The sequence below is a fragment of the Oncorhynchus gorbuscha genome, linkage group LG12, assembly GCF_021184085.1.
Source record: "Oncorhynchus gorbuscha isolate QuinsamMale2020 ecotype Even-year linkage group LG12, OgorEven_v1.0, whole genome shotgun sequence".
NCBI lineage: Eukaryota > Metazoa > Chordata > Actinopteri > Salmoniformes > Salmonidae > Oncorhynchus > Oncorhynchus gorbuscha.
Genome location: NC_060184.1, coordinates 23,770,279 through 23,791,466, shown reverse-complemented (window position 1 = coordinate 23,791,466; position 21,188 = coordinate 23,770,279). Strand labels below are relative to the sequence as shown.

At 43.0% G+C, this 21,188-nt stretch overlaps 1 protein-coding gene across 1 annotated transcript in view; it reads left to right on the top strand.

The window, feature by feature from the left end:
* Positions 1-21,188, top strand: part of LOC123990734 (solute carrier family 35 member F1-like) — a 151,248-nt gene that overhangs the window by 57,823 nt on the left and 72,237 nt on the right. Inside the window, exon 3 of the mRNA XM_046291553.1 lies at positions 3,470-3,645. Coding sequence (XP_046147509.1) covers positions 3,470-3,645 — 176 coding nt within the window. The remainder of the gene's footprint in view (positions 1-3,469; positions 3,646-21,188) is intronic.

Here is a 21,188-nt window from a genome sequence, read left to right as displayed (position 1 = left end):
TCGAAGGACCGCCACGCCACCTTCCTGTTCAAATGAGCACAACGCAGCAAGGTGAGTGCAAAAATGTCTTGTATGCAGCTGCATAATTGATGTAATATGCCAGGGAGATATGTATACTGTAGCTAAGAAAGTAATACTAACTTAACTGTATGTTAAATACCCTGTGTATATAGCCTTATTTATCATAAAAATGCATTGTTGGTTAAAGGCTTGTAAGTAAGCATTTCACTGTAAGGTGAAATACCTGTTGTATTTGGCACGTGACAAATAACATTTGATTTGATGTTGTGTAGTAAAATATTTGTAGCCAGTGTGCCTCACCCTAATCAATTGATATTTTTACCCCTCTTAATTTCACCTACTGTTCTGACTTGGTGGAGCACATGTAGCCTATAACCTGATTTAGAGAAATGTAATCATCAACTATTGTAAGAACTTTCATTGTCTGCTTATATGCCCCCTTTATTTATTCTACAGTTCTGACTTAGTGTACAGGGAGAACATTGTAAGAACACTGTTATGTGATAAGCAAAAAAAGGTATAGTCAGGCCTCCTGAGTGGTGCAGTGGTCTAAGGCACTGCATCGCAGTGCTAACTGTGCCACTAGAGATCCTGGTTCAAGTCCAGGCTCTGTCGCAGCCGGGAAACCCATGGGGCGGCCACAATTGGCCCAGCATCATCCGGGTTAGGGGAGGGTTTGGCTGGCAGGGATGTTCTTGTCCCATCGTGCGCTAACGACTCCTGTGGCGGTGTACAGTGTTTCCTCTGACACATTGGTGTGGCTGGCTTCCGGGTTAAGCAAGCAGAGGGTCAAGAAGCAGTGTGGCTTGGCTGGGTTGTGTTTCGGAGGACGCACGGCTCTCAACCTTTGCCTCTCCCGAGTCCGTACGGCATTGCAGCGATGGGACAAGACTGTAACTACCAATTGGATACCACAAAATTGGGGAAAAAAGGGGGTATACAAAAAATAAGTATAGTCAATGATATCAACACCACCTGTAGTGTGTCTCATAAGCAGTACCTCTGAATATTTACTAAGATGAAACACTCAGATCAGGTCACTGTTGGTGCTTGTCCTTTTTTAATATCATAACTTGTCTGTGGCACTGAAAATGTTGCATGCTAATTCCCTCCTGCTGAAATGCAGTCCAGGCTCCAGGGGTAGCAGTGGATATAATTGGTTTCCCTGAGCTGACTGTGCATCTGTCTGGTTTACTTCTTCATGTTTGTATCATATTATTGTGTACCTCGTTTCTTTGGCCTTTTCCTCTATAAGGACACACACACTTCCTATTATTTCCCAGTCATTCCGAATGAGATTTTAAATTAACTGAGTCAACGGAACAAGTATTAATGTATATCGACTGGATTGCGTGTATGCCTGTTTTTTGGTCCTTTACTACAGCTCTGTACTGGATATGCAGGTATTACATTGGAGCTGCTTTACATTTGCACATGTCTCTTCCAGTGTGTGTGTGTGCCCATGCGTGTTCTCCCTGGTCCCTGTGCCTGTGTGTAGATGTAGAGGGAGCAGTGAAGGGGCTGATTTGTGCACTGTGGTCTGTCTACGGGGGAGAGGGTTGTGTGTGTGTGTTTAGACTTGATTGACAGCTCTTTCTTAATCCCTTTCATCTCCAGCCAGGACTGACAGGTCCCACTACTGTATTTCACCACATACACAATCAAAGACACAGGTGGCCTGAGAGGTGGTGTGTGTTCAGGCTTGGGCCAAAACAAGGAAATAGAGTGTTATAGGCGAATAGTAGAGCACCATATGGAAATAAAGGAGGATGTTATTGGCCAGAAGTAGTACATTTTATGGAGAATGGGGGTTCATTTGAGACCGCACTGTACAGTAAGCCCAGTGAGGAAGCTCAGTGTCCCGAACCACCTGTTGAAGAAGGAGAGGAAGCCAGGCTAAGTGTCACAATGGCTGATGGTATAAGGACACAAGGCGAGACCCAGATGTAGACACAGGAGGCAGTTGGTTAGAGTCTTTGTAGTTTAATTATAATCCAAAAGGAGAAGGCAAGAGAATGGTCGTGGACAGGCAAAAGGTCAAAACCAGATTCTGAGTCCAAGAGGCAAAGAGTGACAGACAGACGCAATGTCAGGGCAGGCAAAAGGGTCATGCAGGTGGGTACTGAGTCCAGAAAAAACAGGCAAGAGTCAAAACCGGGAAGACTAGAAAAAAATAATAGAAAACAGGAGCATGGGAAAACACACTGGTTGACTTGAATTGGACATGATTTGGATAGGCACTGTGGAGATGGGAGAACGTTCCAGAAGGACAACGACCCTAAGCACACAGCCAAGACAACACAGGAGTGGCTTCAAGACAAGTCTCTGAATGTCCTTGAGTGGCCCAGCTTGAACCCGATCGCGCATCTTTGGAGAGACCTGAAAATAACTGTGCAGCGATGCTCCCCATCCAACCTGACAGAGCTTGAGAAGATCTGCAGAGAAGAATGGGAGACGCTCTCCAAATATAGGTGTGCCAAGGTTGTAGCGTGTTGTAGAATTACAACATTATGTTAATCACATTACTTTCATATTAGAATGTATATGAGTATATTCACGGTCTGTTTTTTCTGAGGGGAGCCTCTGAGGTTTAACGCTGAAAGTAGTTTTATGATGGCTTGGTGATAAGCTGAAGACTGCATTCCATTCTATGATTAGTGTCTGTGTGCCTGTCTGCCAGTGCCAGGCAGACCCTCCCTCCAGTTTATTTCTCCCACATGGCAGATGAATACTGGACTCCATTATTCTGAGGGAAGGGCCTAGTATCCTATGTTACCTTAGTATTTCTGTATAAACAAGCAGTAAATGAACTAGAAACAGAATATTTGGTGTAATTTAAATCTTGATGTATGTTGAATGAGAGGACAATGTACCTTTTTTTGTATAATTTCTACATATTTCTACATATGTTGTAACCTAACCCTGTTTATTTGGGCTTTAACTTTACAACATTGGGTGAACGTTAACGCTCCATTACTGCAGTAATTATTAATAAAGTTTGCTAGTTTTGAAGAAATCTAAAAGTCTCTCCTTTGATTAGAATAATTACCACGACAAGTGTCATAACCAAGAAGACTCGAGGCTGTTATCGCTGCCAAAGGTGCTTCAACAAAGTACTGAGTAAAGGGTCTGAATACTTATGTAAATGTGATATTTTTTGATGTTTTTATGAATTTGTTAACACTTCTAAAAACCTGTTTTGGATTTGTCGTTATGTGGTATTGTGTGGATTGAAGTAAGAAAACAATTTCAGACATTTTCGAATAAGGCTGTAACGTAACAAAATGTGGAAAAAGTCAAGGTCTGAATATTTTCCGAATGCACTCTATGTGAATGTACTGTAGTGCACAAGCTGCGTTCCAATGCCCTTTCCAGTCTATGGTTTAGTAGCTGTACTGTAATGCCAGTGTGTAGTAACACTGTCTTCTATCCTGCCTCTCCTCTCCAGGGAACTTCTGGTAACTCTGGCTCTGGGCCAGGTCCTGTCTCTGCTCGTCTGTGGCATCGGGCTGACCAGCAAGTACCTGGCTCATGAATACCACGCCAACACGCCCGTGTTCCAGAGCTTTCTCAACTACATCCTGCTGTTCCTAGTCTACACCACCACGCTCGCCGTCAGGCAAGGTACGACACTGGACACGCATGCAGGCGCATGCAGGCACACACAGACACAATATTTTATTATGTTCCCCAATTCTTCCTGGGGTCCAAACAGGAAACAAAACACAAGTAATAATATACATAACACTACATAATATAATGCAAAATACAATAAAAACTGGTTTTAATTTTTAAAAACTGCTAGCTTGAGTTACCTGGCAGAGTTTCATGGCAGAGTTTCATATAGTCATGGCTCTATTTAATACTGTGCGTTTCCAAGCCTCTGTGCTGGATCTGGGGACTGTGACGAGACCTCTGGCTACAAGTCTTGTGTGGTACCGATGAGTGTCTGAACTTGAATAGACAGTTTGATACCTTTAACCCATCAACACCTCGGACAAAGACCAGTCAGTCTCTCCTCAACTTTGAGCCAGGAGAAATTGACACGCATACCACTGACATTTGCCCTCCATGTAAATCTAAGTGCATTACGTGCTGCTCTGTTCTGGTCAAACTTTAATCTTCCTACAGTTGAAGTCGGAAGTTTACTTACACCGTACGCCAAATACATTTAAACTCAGTTTTTCACATTTAATCCAAACAAAAATCCCCTGTTTTAGGTCAGTTAGGATCACTACTTTATTTTAAGAATGTGAAATGTCAGAATAATAGTAGAGAGAATGATTTATTTCAACTTTTATTTCATTCATCACATTCCCAGTGGGTCAGAAGTTTACATGCACTCAATTTGTATTTGGTAGCATTGCCTTTAAATTGTTTAACTTGGGTCAAACGTTTCAGGTAGCCTTCCACAAGCTTCCCACAATACGTTTGGTGAATTTTGTCCCATTCCTCCTGACAGAGCTGGTGTAACTGAGTCAGGTTTGCAGGCCTCCTTGCTCACACACGCTTTTTCAGTTCTGCCCACACATTTTCTATACGATTGAGGTCAGGGATTTGTGATGGCCACTCCACACCGTGACTTTGTTGTCCTTAAGCCATTTTGCCACATCTTTGGAAGTATGCTTGGGGCCATTTTCCATTTGGAAGACCCATTTGCGACCAAGCTTTAACTTCCTGACTGGTGTCTTGAGATGTTGCTTCAATATATCCACATAGTTTTCCACCCTCATGATGCCATCTATTTTGTGAAGTGCACCAGTCCCTCCTGCAGCAAAGCACCCCCATAACATGATGCTGCCACCCCCGTGCTTCACGGTTGGGATGGTGTTCTTCGGCATGCAAGCCTCCCCTTTTTCCTCCAAACATAAAGATCATTATGGCCAAACAGTTCTATTTTTGTTTCATCAGACCAGAGGACATTTCTCCAAAATTACAATATTGTCCCCATGTGCAGTTGCAAACCGTAGTCTGACTTTTTAATGGCGATTTTGGAGAAGTGGCTTCTTCCTTGCTGAGTGGCCTTTCAGGTTATGTCGTTATAGGACTCGTTTTACTGTGGATATAGTTACTTTTGTACCCGTTTCCTCCAGCATCTTCACAAGGTCCTTTGCTGTTGTTCTGGGATTGATTTGCACTTTTCACACCAAAGTACATTCATCTCTAGGAGACAGAACGCGTCTCCTTCCTGAGTAGCATGACGGCTGTGTGGTCCCATGGTGTTTATACTTGCGTACTATTGTTTGTACAGATAAACGTGGTACCTTCAGGCGTTTGGAAATTGCTCCCAAGGATGAACCAGACTTGTGGAGGTCTACAATTGTTTTTTCTGAGGTCTTGGCTGATTTCTTTTGATTTTCCCGTGATGTCAAGCACAGAGGCACTGAGTTTGAAGGTCGGCCTTGAAATACACCCACAGGTACACCTCCAATTGACTCAAATTATGTCTATTAGCCTATCAGAAGCTTCTAAGCCATGACATTTTCCAAGCTGTTAAAAAGGCACAGTCAATTTAGTGTATGTAAACTACTGACCCACTACAATTGTGATACAGTGGAATAATCTGTCTGTAAACAAAAATTACTTGTCATGCACAAAGTAGATGTCCTAATCGACTTGCCAAAACTATAGTTTGTTAAGAAGAAATGTACGGAATGGTTGAAAAGTTACTTTTAATGACTCCAACCTAAGTGTATGTAAACTCCCGACTTCAACTGTGTGTCCTTCTTTACCATACATGACCACACAACTGGGCAGTAGTCCAGGTGTGACAAAAGGGCCTGTAGGACCTGTCTGGTTCATTTACAGTGCCTTCTGAAAGTGTTCACACGTCTGGACATTGTTGCAGGCTGAATTTAAAATCGATTAAATGTCGTTTTTTGTCACTGGCCTGCACACAATACGCTGTATTGTTAAAGTGGAATTATGTTTTTCGAAATTTGTACAAATTAATAAAAAATGAAAAGCTGTGAAGTGTCTTGAGTCAAAAAGTATTCAACCCCTTTGTTATTGCAAGCCAAAAATAAGTTCAGGAGTGAAAATGTGCTTAACAAGTCAGATAATGAGTTGCATGGACTCACTCTGTATGCAATAATACTGTTTAACATGATTTTTCAATGACTACCTCATCTCTGTACCCCACACATACAATTAGCTGAAAGGTCCCTCAGTCAAGCATTGAATTTCAGACAATTACAAAGACCAGGAGGTTTTCCAATGTCTAGCAAAGAAGGACACCGATTGGTAGATGGGAATATAAAAAAGCAGACATTGAATATTCCTTTGAGCATGGTGAAGTAAGTTATTAGTTACAGTTTGCATGGTGTATCAATGCACCCAGTCACTACAAAGATACAGGCGTCCTTCCTAACTGAGGATGTAATCTTCTCAGGGATTTCACCATGAAGCCAATGGTGACTTTAAAACTTACAGAGTTTATTGACTGTGATAGGGGAAAACTAAATAGATCAACTGTAGGTAGTTACTCCACAAAACTAACCAAATTTACAGAGTGAAAAGAAGGAAGCCTGTACAGAATACAAAATATTCCAAAACATGCATCCTTTGTGCATTAAAGCACTAAAGTAAAGCTGCAAAAAAAATATAGCAAAGACATTAACGTTATGCACTGAATACAAAGTTACCCAGAAAGACTCACAGAAGTAATCGCTGCCGAAGGTGATTCTAACATGTATTGACTCAGGGGTGTGAACACTCGTGTAAAAACATGTTTACACTTGATCTTCATGGGGTGTGTGGATGGGTGAGGGAAAAATGTATATTTAATCCATTTTGAATTCAGTCTGTAACACAACAAAATGTGGAATAAATCCAGGGGTATGAATACTCTCTGAAGGCACTGTAGATGTCATGGACAGACCTCTTAGATTTCAATAGAATTTTGATTAACCACATGACAATGCTTTTGAGATACGAAGACATTATTATAAATGAAATTAAACTGTTCCATGAAAATGTGCATATGAAAACCATAATTGGCATGCAGATCGGTAGAAATTGTCAAATAAATTGGTATTCCACATGAGAAAGGTTGCAGACTCCAATTGTAGCCTATTACCGGCAACTTCAGGAAATTATTGGCAGAATCTGCGAAAGTCAGCAGGAGTTTGAGGAGGATGCTCGGGTGAGGTTGTTTTTGAGTTTTTTTTCTGTTTTGGAATATTTTTTTCATCTGTACAGGATTGCTTTCTCAGTTTTCTCCTATCACAGCCATTAAAGTCATTATTTTACTCCTGAACTTATTTAGGCTTGCCATAACAAAGGGGTTGAATACTTATTGACTCGAGACATTTCAGGTCTACATTTTTTTATGTAATTTGTCAAAACATAATTCCACTTTGACATTATGGGGTATTTATTGTGTAGGCCAGTGACAAAATCTTGGCTGTAACACAACAAAATGTGGAAAAGTTCAAGGGTGGTGAATGCTTTCTGAAGGCTGTTTATTGTAAAAACCCTGTCCTCTCGGTGCATCTAATCAAACTAGATTACATTATCTATTTTCTATGCTTAATGGGATACGAGCTGGAGATGAATTGGACAGGAAAGGACTTGTATAAACTGGAGACAGTTTGCAGCTGGGGTTTGTTATGACTTTCATCATCGCTATGCAAACAAGGCTGATTTCCGTGATAATTTTACTGTTTTAACAAGTTTTGTTGAGCTAATAAAATGAAAACATTACTTCGAACTACTTTTGGGTACCTTGTTGACAATTACAACATGAAATCCATGTCTTTAAATGTTACGGTTTGTAAATTTGACAGATGAGTGCAGTGTTCCAAGCATTTCGCTACACCCGCAATAACATCTGCTAAATATGTGTATGTGACCAATACATTTGCTTTGAAATGGCAAAGAAAATGTGTAATCTGCTTGACACTTTAAAGTTACTTATCTTACAGAACACAAAGTCAGCTCATTTCCACTCCAATCCGTTTGATTCATACGCTGGCTTGTCTGGCTGTCATGATTTCATTTGAACCTGCCCAGTCTCTTATCTACACTGAAATAATAGAATTTCAGTAGTCCTCTCTTATGATATATTTTTATCAATCTCACATAACACATTAATACACCCTTGTGGTTAAATATATAGTAAACCCTTGTGGTTGAATATACATGTATCTAGTAGGTCCTAGGACACAACAATGAATAATGTGGAGCAAATAAATACAATCAAAGGATAACTTACAATAATGAACACCTTGTGAAACAGCTGTGAAAACCAACCTGGCAATATTTAAGATTTTAATACATAAGGTGTCATTTCATTTATTTTCATAGATTTTTTTCTACACTCACATGGCAATCAGACTAAAATACTGAATTCTGGTGTGTAGAGCAGGTGGTTGTTGTGTGGGTGGGAGGTTCTGTCTGTCACTTGTTCTCAACAGGCATCAAGTCACAGAAGGGGGATTTGAAGAGGGAGACCTCAGTGTTTATATGTGTATGTCACATTATGTGCCCAGTATGATAGAGCATAAACTTTCTTGGCAGATGACAACATGACAATAACAGTAGCTGTAGATGATATAATGAAAAGTTGGAGGGTGATTGGTAATGGAGGACATCAGGTGGATCCATGTCTGGGTGTTTGGCAGAACCCCTAGGTCCTGGAGAACAGGTAATGGAGGACATCAGGTAGATCCACGTCTGGGTGTTTGGCAGAACCCCTAGGTCCTGGAGAACAGGTAATGGAGGACATCAGGTGGATCCATGTCTGGGTGTTGGGCAGAACCCCTAGGTCCTGGACAACAGGTAATGGAGGACATCAAGTGGATCCATGTCTGGGTGTTGGGCAGAACCCCTAGGTCCTGGAGAACAGGTAATGGAGGACATGAGGTGGATCCATGTCTGGGTGTTGGACAGAACCCCTAGGTCCTGGAGAACAGGTAATGGAGGACATCAGGTGGATCCATGTCTGGGTGTTGGGCAGAACCCCTAGGTCCTGGAGAGCAGGTAATGGAGGACATCAGGTAGATCCATGTCTGGGTGTTGGGCAGAACCCCTAGGTCCTGGAGAACAGCAGCAGGGTTAAAGGGAACAGGGTAGAAGACAGACGTAAACAAGTAAACACAGGTTTACGGTGAAGATTTGATTTGATTAGTGCATATTTGTAAGGATATTGACACACACACACACAATATTGAACTCTGCTGTGGTCAAATAAAGCAACCATTACAAAGCAACTTATCATTTTAAAATTAGAATTGGGACACTTACCGATCATGTGCCATGGTGAAACAACTTTGATAGGCTTCAACACTGGCGCCACAGTCTTTGCCCTGGCAGGCTAGACAGGGTACTGACCTTTTTAAGTAAAAAGTGACAAATTGAAACATTGTATGCTCTTTGAGATGACATTGATTGAAATCATAATAATTTCAGACATAATAGTATCACGTTTCAGGTATGACCCAGATGCAGACAGTGTCAAAGAAACAAAACAGTTTATTTCTAATACAGGGGCAGGCAAACAATGTCATGTCAAAGGCAGGCAGGGGTAAAGGGTCCAGAACGGCAGGCAAACGATATGTCAAAGGCAGGCAGGGGTAAAGGGTCCAGAACGGCAGGCAAACGATATGTCAAAGGCAGGCAGGGGTAAAGGGTCCAGAACGGCAGGCAAAGGGCAGGCAGGGGTAAAGGGTCCAGAACGGCAGGCAGTTTCAGGTTCAGGGCAGGCAGGGGTAAAGGGTCCAGAACGGCAGGCAGTTTCAGGTTCAGGGCAGGCAGGGGTAAAGGGTCCAGAACGGCAGGCAGTTTCAGGTTCAGGGCAGGCAGGGGTAAAGGGTCCAGAACAGAGTTTCAGGTTCAGGGCAGGCAGTTTCAGGTTCAGGGCAGGCAGGGGTAAAGGGTCCAGGGCAGGGCAGGCAGGGGTAAAGGGTCCAGAACAGGCAGTTTCAGGTTCAGGGCAGGCAGGGGTAAAGGGTCCAGAAGGGCAGGCAGGCAGTTTCAGGTTCAGGGCAGGCAGGGGTAAAGGGTCCAGAACGGCAGGCAGTTTCAGGTTCAGGGCAGGCAGGGGTAAAGGGTCCAGAACGGCAGGCAGTTTCAGGTTCAGGGCAGGCAGGGGTAAAGGGTCCAGAACGGCAGGCAGTTTCAGGTTCAGGGCAGGCAGGGGTAAAGGGTCCAGAACGGCAGGCAGTTTCAGGTTCAGGGCAGGCAGGGGTAAAGGGTCCAGAACGGCAGGCAGTTTCAGGTTCAGGGCAGGCAGGGGTAAAGGGTCCAGAACGGCAGGCAGTTTCAGGTTCAGGCAGTTTTTCAGGTTCAGGGCAGGCAGGGGTAAAGGGTCCAGAACGGCAGGCAGTTTCAGGGTCAGGGCAGGCAGGGGTCAATTATACAGTGAGGTGGGCCAAGGAATGAAATGGCAGGCAGGCTCAAGGCAGGCAGAAGGGTCAAAAGGAGGGGTCAAAAGGACTAGGATACAGGAGCAAGAAACAGACTGGCGCAAGGGAACAAACGCTGGTAGGTTTCACAAGCAAAATGAACAGGCAACAGCCAAACAGAGAACATAGGTATAAATACACAGGGGAAGATGGGCGACACCTGGAGGGGGGTGGAAACAAGCACAAAGACAGGTGAAACATATCAGAGTGTGACAAACAGAATGTGATTGATAAACAAAAGGTTATTTAACTTGCCCAGCTGTCCACCTCCTTGACAATTCCCCATCAGAAGAAGTGTATGTTGATAGTGGCAGTCATGTGCTTCACTCCAAAATGACCAGCATGGATCTCGGTCAGCACGGCCTCCTCAATAGTAAAAATCACTCTCCTATGTGGCTGACCATCCTTCCCCTGTAGGTACATATGATTGCCTAACAAGTTGTACGAGAAGAGTTGTTGAAATACTTAAGTCTAAGTACATAGGCCATCATTGTAAATAAGAATTTGTTCTTAACTGACTTGCCTAGTTAAATTAAATACATTTGAACTGCTGTCTTTCTCTCTATCCATCTCTCTCTCTCTCTGTCTTCCACTCTCTTCCCACCTCTCTCCCTCTCTCTCACTTTCATCCTTTAAAAAAAACTTTCTTCCCCCTCCCATCTCGCTCTCTCTGTCTAGTGAAGACACCAAGTTAAGGACATTTGGAGTTACCATACTTGCCAACACCTATCCATTTGATTGATCAGGTTTAACTTATAGCTAGATACCTCAATATGACAGACATATAACTACATCAGTGGAGGCTGCTGAGGGGATGGCTGGAATGGAGTAAATTGAATGGTATCAACAACATGGAAACCACATGTATGATACCATCCCATACTTTATGAGCCATCCTCCCCTCAGCAGCCTCCACTGAACTATATGTATAGCTAGCAACATGTACTGTAGATTACCAACTAGCTAGATGAAAAATGGTTGTACAAAGTTATATCCGTCCAGATACAGTGCCTTGCGAAAGTATTCGGCCCCCTTGAACTTTGCGACCTTTTGCCACATTTCAGGCTTCAAACATAAAGATATAAAACTGTATTTTTTTGTGAAGAATCAACAACAAGTGGGACACAATCGTGAAGTGGAGCGACATTTATTGGATATTTCAAACTTTTTTAACAAATCAAAAACTGAAAAATTGGCCGTGCAAAATTGTTCAGCCCCTTTACTTTCAGTGCAGCAAACTCTCTCCAGAAGTTCAGTGAGGATCTCTGAATGATCCAATGTTGACCTAAATGACTAATGATGATAAATACAATCCACCTGTGTGTAATCACGTCTCCATATAAATGCACCTGCACTGTGATAGTCTCAGAGGTCCGTTAAAAGCGCAGAGAGCATCATGCAGAACAAGGAACACACCAGGCAGGTCCGAGATACTGTTGTGAAGAAGTTTAAAGCCGGATTTGGATACAAAAATATTTCCCAAGCTTTAAACATCCCAAGGAGCACTGTGAAAGCGATAATATTGAAATGGAAGGAGTATCAGACCACTACAAATCTACCAAGACCTGGCCGTCCCTCTAAACTTTCAGCTCATACAAGGAGAACACTGATCAGAGATGCAGCCAAGAGGCCCATGATCACTCTGGATGAACTGCAGAGATCTACAGCTGAGGTGGGAGACTCTGTCCATAGGACAACAATCAGTCGTATATTGCACAAATCTGGCCTTTATGGAAGAGTGGCAAGAAGAAAGCCATTTCTTAAAGATATCCATAAAAAATGTTGTTTAAAGTTTGCCACAAGCCACCTGGGAGATACACCAAACATGTGGAAGAAGGTGCTCTGGTCAGATTAAACAAAAATTGAACTTTTTGGCAACAATGCAAAATGTTATATTTGGCGTAAAAGCAACACAGCTCATCACCCTGAACACACCACCCCCACTGTCAAACATGGTGGTGGCAGCATCATGGTTTGGGCCTGCTTTTCTTCAGCAGGGACAGGGAAGATGGTTAAAATTGATGGGAAGATGGATGGAGCCAAATACAGGACCATTCTGGAAGAAAACCTGATGGAGTCTGCAAAAGACCTGAGACTGGGACGGAGATTTGTCTTCCAACAAGACAATGATCCAAAACATAAAGCAAAATCTACAATGGAATAGTTCAAAAATAAACATATCCAGTTGTTAGAATGGCCAAGTCAAAGTCCAGACCTGAATCAAATCGAGAATCTGTGGAAAGAACTGAAAACTGCTGTTCACAAATGCTCTCCATGCAACCTCACTGAGCTTGAGCTGTTTTGCAAGGAGGAATGGGAAAAAATGTCAGTCTCTCGATGTGCAAAACAGATAGACATACCCCAAGCGACTTACAGCTGTAATCGCAGCAAAAGGTGTCTCTACAAAGTATTAACTTAAGGGGGCTGAATAATTTTGCACGCCCAATTTTTCAGTTTTTGATATGTTAAAAAAGTTTGAAATATCCAATAAATGTCGTTCCACTTCATGATTGTGTCTCACTTGTTGTTGATTCTTCACAAAAAAATACAGTTTTATATCTTTATGTTTGAAGCCTGAAATGTGGCAAAAGGTCGCAAAGTTCAAGGGGGCCGAATACTTTCGCAAGGCACTGTATCTAATAGAAGTTAACTGCTTAACGTTACCCTGAATTGTGAATTTCTCTGAATGTTGCGCCTCTTGTTGAGATCAGTGGTGCTTTCATAGTGCTTCGCCTGGTTGGAAAGTGCGCGAGCATTGGAAAATAAATGTAGAAATCTATGTTATTCAATTATTGCACCCACACTGCTCTCGCGTGTCAACGAGCGTCTGCATTGCCAAGGACTAAAATAAAAGTACTTTATATTTCTGACGCAGATCGAGCTGCAAGTCCTGCCTCTCCCATCTCCTCATTAGTTTATAGAAGCATGTACCCACGTGCCATCTCCTCATTGGTTATACCCATGAGGGTGATTGAAAGACAAACTGTGTTGCCGTTCTTCGTGGTAATACTATGAAAGTTTAGATGCCAATCACCATATAAGACCAAAGAAGAAAAATCCTGGAAGGAGAGATGACTAGAAATGATTCGGTTGACCGTTTTATGTGTGGATTAATTGTCGGAGTAGAGGACCTTGTATGTTTCAGGTAAAATAACAACTCAATGTTTACATCTCAGGACAAATTAACTAGCAACAGCAAGCTAGCTAAATATGACAAATTAGCTAACAAGTGCAAGCTAACTAGCTAACTTGCCTTTTAATGCTTTTCGACCTGTCCCCAAATTAATGTAATTGGTTCAGAGTTTATGACATTTTAACCTGCGTGTCGTGATCGCGTTTGGTGTAGGGGGACAAAATAAATGTATGCAAGATGGCACACGCTGGCAGCCGGTTTGGGTTCCGTGTAAGATGTGGAGTCTTACACAGATGGAGTAGTGTAACAAAGACGCGCTCTTTGAACGGAGGGAGTAGTGTAACTACCCTGGGTTTATAAGCGCGTATATTGACTATGCTCAAGCATGCTTTTGCGGCACAGTCGATAGCGTGCTGGACTTCGGGCTAGAAGGTCAATGGTTCGAGACCTGCTCCCCTCCTGTTTCATTACAATACAAACAGAAAGCTACAATAACAGTTACAGTAGCTAGTTAGCTAGCTAACGTTACCTAAATTAAACTGTCTGGTTGGCTAGCTAGTTAGCTGACTAGGCAGTAAGTAGCTAACAACTTCAATCTAAAAACACTTAAATAATTTATTCCTATTTAACAATATTTACTTCTATATGGTAAAGAATGTTCTCTTTCCAGTCTTGTTGGTCCTCTGAAGCAGCAAGTAGTCACCGTCAAAAATACATTCCTTGGAGAGTAATTCTATGGTAATAATTTTGCTCAGACTGAGCGAGCGTTCCTGAGTTAAGTAGAACTAGAACTGCCCGCGTCCTCCTTCCTTTGCAGCTGCTACCCGGTAAAATAGAGCCATGCAACCAGCATAGCAACGGACGCTTCATTATGTAATCCGGTCAGAATTTTGCAAGTTCAGAGTCAAATACTTTGTCAGGATAGGCAACCGAAATTAATAATTAATTTATGTGTGTTATTGTAACGACAGACACCCTCGACCTTCTAGCCCGAACTCCAGCGTGCTTTCGACTGTGATGCTGGAGCATGCTTTTGCAGCAGAGTCGATAGTGCGCTGGACTTCAGGCTCGAAGGTCGATGGTCCGAGACCTGCTCCCTGCCTGTTTCATTACATTGGTTTCAGAAGTGATCGGACCTTGCATCCACGACAGTGCGTGTTCTTGGTCGGTGAGCACGTTCCTATAACAGGCTGACTACACCGCGAGTGTTGCAAAATAAATTTAAAAATCTATATTATTAAATTATTGCACCCACACTGCTCGCGCATGCCACGAGTGTGCAAAGCTGTCATCAAGGCAAAGAATGGCTACTTTGAAGAATCTAAAATATATTTTGAACACTGTTTTTTGGTTAATACATGATTCCATATGTGTTGTTTCATAGTTTTGATGTCTTCACTATTATTCTACAAGGTAGAAAATATTAAAGAAAAACCCCTTGAATGAGTAGGTGTGTTCACTTTTTACTGGTACTGTATGCAGTTGTCTATAACAACACAAGGCGAGACGCAATGCAGACGCAGGAGGCAGATGGTTTGAGCTCTGGTATTTTTACCATCCAAGGGATAGACAAAAGGCAGGTCAGGGAAAGGCAAGCGTTCATTGCCAGGGCAAAACGAGAGTCCAAAACGGTACAGGGCAGCAGGCAGGCTCAAGGTCAGGGGCAGGCAGGCAGGCTCAGAGTCAGGACAGGCAAGAGTCAAAACCAGGAGGATGAGAAAATGAGAGACTGGGGGAAAACAGGAGCTGAGACAAAAACGCTGGTTGACTTGAACAAACAAGACGACCTGGCACAGACAGACAGAAAACACAGGTATAAATACCCAGAGGATAAGTGGGGAAGATGGGTGACACCTGGAGGGGGTGGAGACAAGGACAAGTGAAACAGATCAGGGTGTGACATTGTCAGTAGTTATAATATACGTCATTATAAATATACAAACGTATTATTTCTGAGCAAGCTGCTCACTGTTTAGACAGCGTGGCTACTTTTCCAAGAGGCACCTCTGCCAAATTGCTCCCGTTCTTTGTTGTGTAAGGCCATAGACAGTCTGGCTGTAATAGGGAGCAGTGGTAAGCATGACCATGCACAGAATGAATAGTGATGGTTGAGTGCCTTACTGGAAGGGAGACTACAACAGGAGCAGCTGTCTACCCCGGCTCTGCAGCCAACAGCCCAACAGTTCTGTTGTCTCACTCACTTGTAACTAAAGTTATTAGAGAAACAGATCAGTAATATGAATACATTAATAACCCTCTCATAACCAACAATGTTTTTTGATCAAGCCACCAGTTTATTCTGAGCTGCGCTGACAAACAAAACATTGACAACAAACGCATAGCCTAACCAACAGTTCTTAAACTGCAACAGCTTTGACCTCATAGTGCTTTTTACAACCCACCATCCCACTGTTTTTGGGTGGATTAACTGAATTCACTATCCACTAGTCCACAGGTTTCCTCCTAACCTTTGGCTCTGACCACCACCTACTGTAAGTGTAAGGGTAAGCAGCAGCAGCGCCTCTACTCTATTATTCCTGACTTGTGAAATGAATTGTTGCTCAGCTCCTCTCCGCCGGCAGCTAGGTAGCTTTTCACTGTCCTTCATCCCTGCTCCCAATAAGGCTTCCTGGCCCCCTCGTCCCCACTCAAATTCGATTTACGCTGTGGCCTAGCTGAATTGGGGTCAGTGGGAAGGCCAAGCTGGCACTCCCCCAAGGCTTCTCTCTCTCTCTTTCTTCGCCTCTCTCTCTCCTCCCCCCACTCTCAAGTGCATCACTTATCACAGGAAGTGAGGCGAGGTGATTATTCATATTAATACGCTGAGCTGGTTATTAATTACATTGAATTAATGCTGATGGTTGATAGCAGGTTTTTTCTCAGGCTGCACCATCAGTGGTGGCTGCCTCTCCCTCTTCATTTTACAGCAATTACCCAGCACTGAACCTCACTGATTGGGAAGGATATTAAATACACACAGACAGAGCTAGCTCTAATGTGCCAAAGAATGCGTTTAGCATTTTATTAACTCGAGTAACTGATGACGATCTAGAGCAGAAGTTTTATTTTAAATGTCATCCAATGTCAAATTGATTTTACAATGAGATTTTATTGTTGCAGAGAGATGTTTTGTGCTCACTGTAGATGAAAACAGAACAGGTCTTGGTGAGCACAGTAAGAAACCGAATTTTAAATTACATTTTTTTAAATAAAATATTTCACCTTTATTTAACCAGGTAGGCTAGTTGAGAACAAGTTCTCATTTGCAACTGCGACCTGGCCAAAGCAATTTGACACATACAACAACACAGAGTTACACATGGAATAAACATACATACAGTCAATAATATAGTAGAAAAAGTATATATATACAATGAGTGCAAATGAGGTAGGATAAGGGAGGCAAGGCAATAAATAGGCCATGGTGGCAAAGTGATAAGAGAATTTCCAATCCCAATGATAATAACAATCAATCAATAGCTCTGACCAATTCCTGAGGTTTGGAAGACCATGGGTATAATAATAATTAGTCAAAGACTCAGCTTATACAAAAGGTTAGTACCATTTATTCAGAGAATGTTCTAAAGTCAAGAATACGAAACAATTCATTTTATACTGACTTCTCATGCCCACACAGCCATACGCACACACATGTCCTGCTACCCAGCCACCAGAGCTTTGTGATCTTGTTCTTGACACGTACTCCCTGTTCTCTCCCAATCTCTAGTCAGGTCGGCACCAAGCTCAGACAGTCTGTGTTTATAATACCATAAAGACACATTGTCTTTACCCTAATTCTGACTAGGACTACACATTTATTGATTATGATTTTATACATTCTAATCAATTCCATGCAATTATGTTTCAGGGCGGAATATTCTAATCATTCAATTAACAGACAATTCTCACCTAACACAAAGTAATTACAATATAGCAATTAAACACTGGAATGGTAGATGTGCAGAAGATGAATGTGCAAGTAGAGATTCTGGTGTTCAACGGAGCAAGATAAATAAATAAATACAGTATGGGGATGAGGTAGTTGGATGGGCTATTTACAGATGGGCTATGTACAGGTGCAGTGATCTGTGAGCTGCTCTGACAGCTGGTGCTTAAAGCTAGTGAGGGAGATATGTGTCTCCAGCTCCAGTGATTTTTGCAGTTCGTTCTAGTCATTGGCAGCAGAGAACTGGAATGCGAGGCGGCCAAACGAAGAATAGCCTTTGGGGGTGACCAGTGAGATATACCTGCTGGAGCATGTGCTATGGGTGGGTGCTGCGATGGTGACCAGTGAGCTGAGATAAGGCAGGACTTTACCTAGCAGAGACTTGTAGATGACCTGGAGCCAGTGGGTTTGACGATGAGTATGATGCAAGGGCCAGCCCACGAGAGCGTACAGGTCACAGTGGTGGGTAGTATATGGGGCTTTGGTGACAAAACGGATGGCACTGTGATAGACTTCTTCCAATTTGTTGAGTAGAGTGTTGGAGGCTATTTTGTAAATGACATTGTCGAAGTCGAGGATCGGTAGGATTGTCAGTTTTATGAGAGTGTGTTTGGCAGCATGAGTGAAGGTTGCTTTGTTGTGAAATAGGAAGCCAATTCTAGATGTAATTTTGGATTGGAGATGCTTAATGTGAGTGTGGAAGGAGAGTTTACAGTCTAGTCAGACACCTAGATATTTGTAGTTGTCTACATATTCTAAGTCAGAACCGTCCAGAGTAGTGATGCTGGACGGGCGGGCAGGTGCGGGCAGCGATCAGTTGAAGAGCATACATTTAGTTTTACTTAGATTGAAGAGCAGTTTGAGGCCACAGAAGGAGAGTTGTATGGCATTGAAGCTCGTCTGGAGATTAGTTAACACCGTGTCCAAAGAAGGGCAAGAGGTATACAGAATGATGTTGTCTGCGTAGAGGTGGATCAGAGAATCACCAGCAGCAAGAGCGACATCCTTGATATATACAGAGAAGAGAGTCGGCCCGAGAATTGAACCCTGTGGCACCCCTATAGAGACTGCCAGAGGTTCGGACAACAGGCCCTCCGATTTGACACACTGAACTCTGTCTGAGAAGTAGTTGGTGAACCAGGCGAGGCAATCATTAGAGAAACCAAGGCTGTTGGAACCAAGGCTGTTGAGAAACTGAGTCTGCCGATAAGAATGTGGTGATTGACAGAGTCGAAAGCCTTGGCCAGGTCGATGAACAGTAATGCACAGTAATGTCTCTTATCGATGGCGTTTAGGATATAATTTAGGACCTTGAGCATGGCTGAGGTGCACCCATGACCAGCTCTGAAACCAGATTGCATAGCGGAGAAGGCACGGTGGGATTCGAAATGGTCAGTAATCTGTTTGTTAACTTGGCTTTTGAAGACCTTAGAAAGGCAGGGTAGGATAGATATAGGTCTGTAGCAGTTGTGGTCTAGAGTGTCTCCCCCTTTGAAGAGGGGTATGACCGCGGCAGCTTTCCCATCTTTGGTAATCTCAGACGATACGAAAGAGAGGTTGAACAGACTAGTAATAGGGGTTGCAACACTTTTGGCAGATAATTTTAGAAAGAGAGGGTCCAGATTTTGCAGCTCTTTCAGAACATCAGCTATCCCGATTTGGGTGAAGGAGAAATGGGGAGGCTTGGGCGAGTTGCTGTAGGGGGTGGAGGGCTGTCGGGGTAGGGGTAGCCAGGTGGGAAGCATGGCCAGCAGTAGAAAAATGCTTATTGAAATTCTCAATTATAGTTGATTTATCAGTGGTGACAGTGTTTCCTAGCCTCGGTGCAGTGGGCAGCTGGGAGAAGGTGCTCTTATTCTCCATGGACTTTACAGTGTCCCAGAACTTTTTTTAGTTTGTGCTACAGGATGCAAATTTCTGTTTGAAAAAGCTAGCCTTAGCTTTCCTAACTGCCTGTGTATATTGGTTCCTGACTTCCCTGAAAAGTTGCATATCACGGGGGCTATTCGATGCTAATGCAAAAGGCAATAGGATGTTTTTGTGCTGGTCAAGGGCAGTCAGGTCTGAAGAGAACCAAAAGCTATATCTTTTCCTGGTTCTACATTTTTTGAATGGGGCATGCTTATTTAAGAGGGTGAGGAAGGCACTTTTAAAGAATAACCAGGCATTCTCTACTGACGGGATGCGGTCAATATCCTTCCAGGATACCCAGGCCAGGATGATTAGAAATGCCTGCTTGCTGAAGTGTTTTAGGGAGCATTTGACAGTGATGACGGGTGGTCGTTTGACCGCAGACCCATTACAGAACCAGGCAATGAGGCAGTGATCGCTGAGATCTTGGTTGAAAACAGCAGAGATGTATTTAGAGGGCAAGTTGGTTTGCATGATCTCTATGAGGGTGCCCGTGTTTACGGATTTGGGGTTGTGCCTGGTGGGTTCATTGATAACTTGTGTGAGATTGAGGGCATGCCCCAGTTTAGGTCACCTATCAGTACGAGCTCTGAAGATTGGATCATAGGGGTCCAGTGAGTGGTTGGGCTGGCTGGAGACACGGTGATTCAGACAGCTAGTTGGCCGGGGCTAGCAGAAGGACCTTAAAGGACGGAGGAAAGACTGTTCTAGCCTCCGCGTGCGGTGACGTCGATAGACCAGTCGTGATGGATTAGTAGGGTTCCTAGTAGCAGAGGGGTCAAAGTCCAATTGGCAAAATAGGTATAGTGGCCCAGGAAATTGGCCGATGGATCTATTCAGCTAAAAGTCAAATATGCTCTAGACAGCTAGCAGGCTACGGCTAGCAGCTAGCGGGCGAATTCTCTAATATCTGAAGGACTGAAACCATCCCTCCACTGACTCCATGGGTGCTAATGTGACTTACAGAAAGAACTTTCTTATCAAATTAAATGTGTTGTTTATTTTGCTTAAGTGTCCCGGTGGCAATTATTAAGTTGGAAAGTTTGAGAGAGAATTCAAAGTTTTAATTACAGAGCAACATCAGAACTGGTGTGTAACGTCGTTCTTCGTTTGTAGAAAGAGAGTCGGACCGAAATGCAGCGTGGTGGTTACTCATGACTTTAATGGAAAAGTGACACATGAAATAACTATACAAAATACAAAAACAACAAACGGAACGTGAAACCTAATTACAGCCTATCTGGTGAAACTACACAGAGACAGGAACAATCACCCACGAAATACAGAGTGAAACCCCGGCTACCTAAATACGGTTCCCAATCAGAGACAACGAGAATCAACTGACTCTGATTGAGAACCGCCTCAGGCAGCCAAGCCTATACAACACCCTTACTCAGCCGCGATCCCAAATACTACAAACCCCAATACGAAAATACAATAACCCCATGTCACACCCTGGCCTGAACAAATAATTAAAGAAAACACAAAATACTAAGACCAAGGCGTGACATGGTGATGATAAGTCCCCTTTGTCCAGACACATAATGTGTGCCAACTGAGGTTCCAGGGCATAAAGTTGTACAGCCACCTAACAGGTATTACATGCTGACCAGACCACGCACAAGTTGATTTTGTCCACCCACACCAGATGTGATCAGCACACGCAGGTTGAAATATCAAAACAAACACTGTACCAATTCTATTAATTTGGGGACAGGTCGAAGTGCATTAAACATTTATGGCAATTTATCAAGTTAGCTTGCTGTTACTA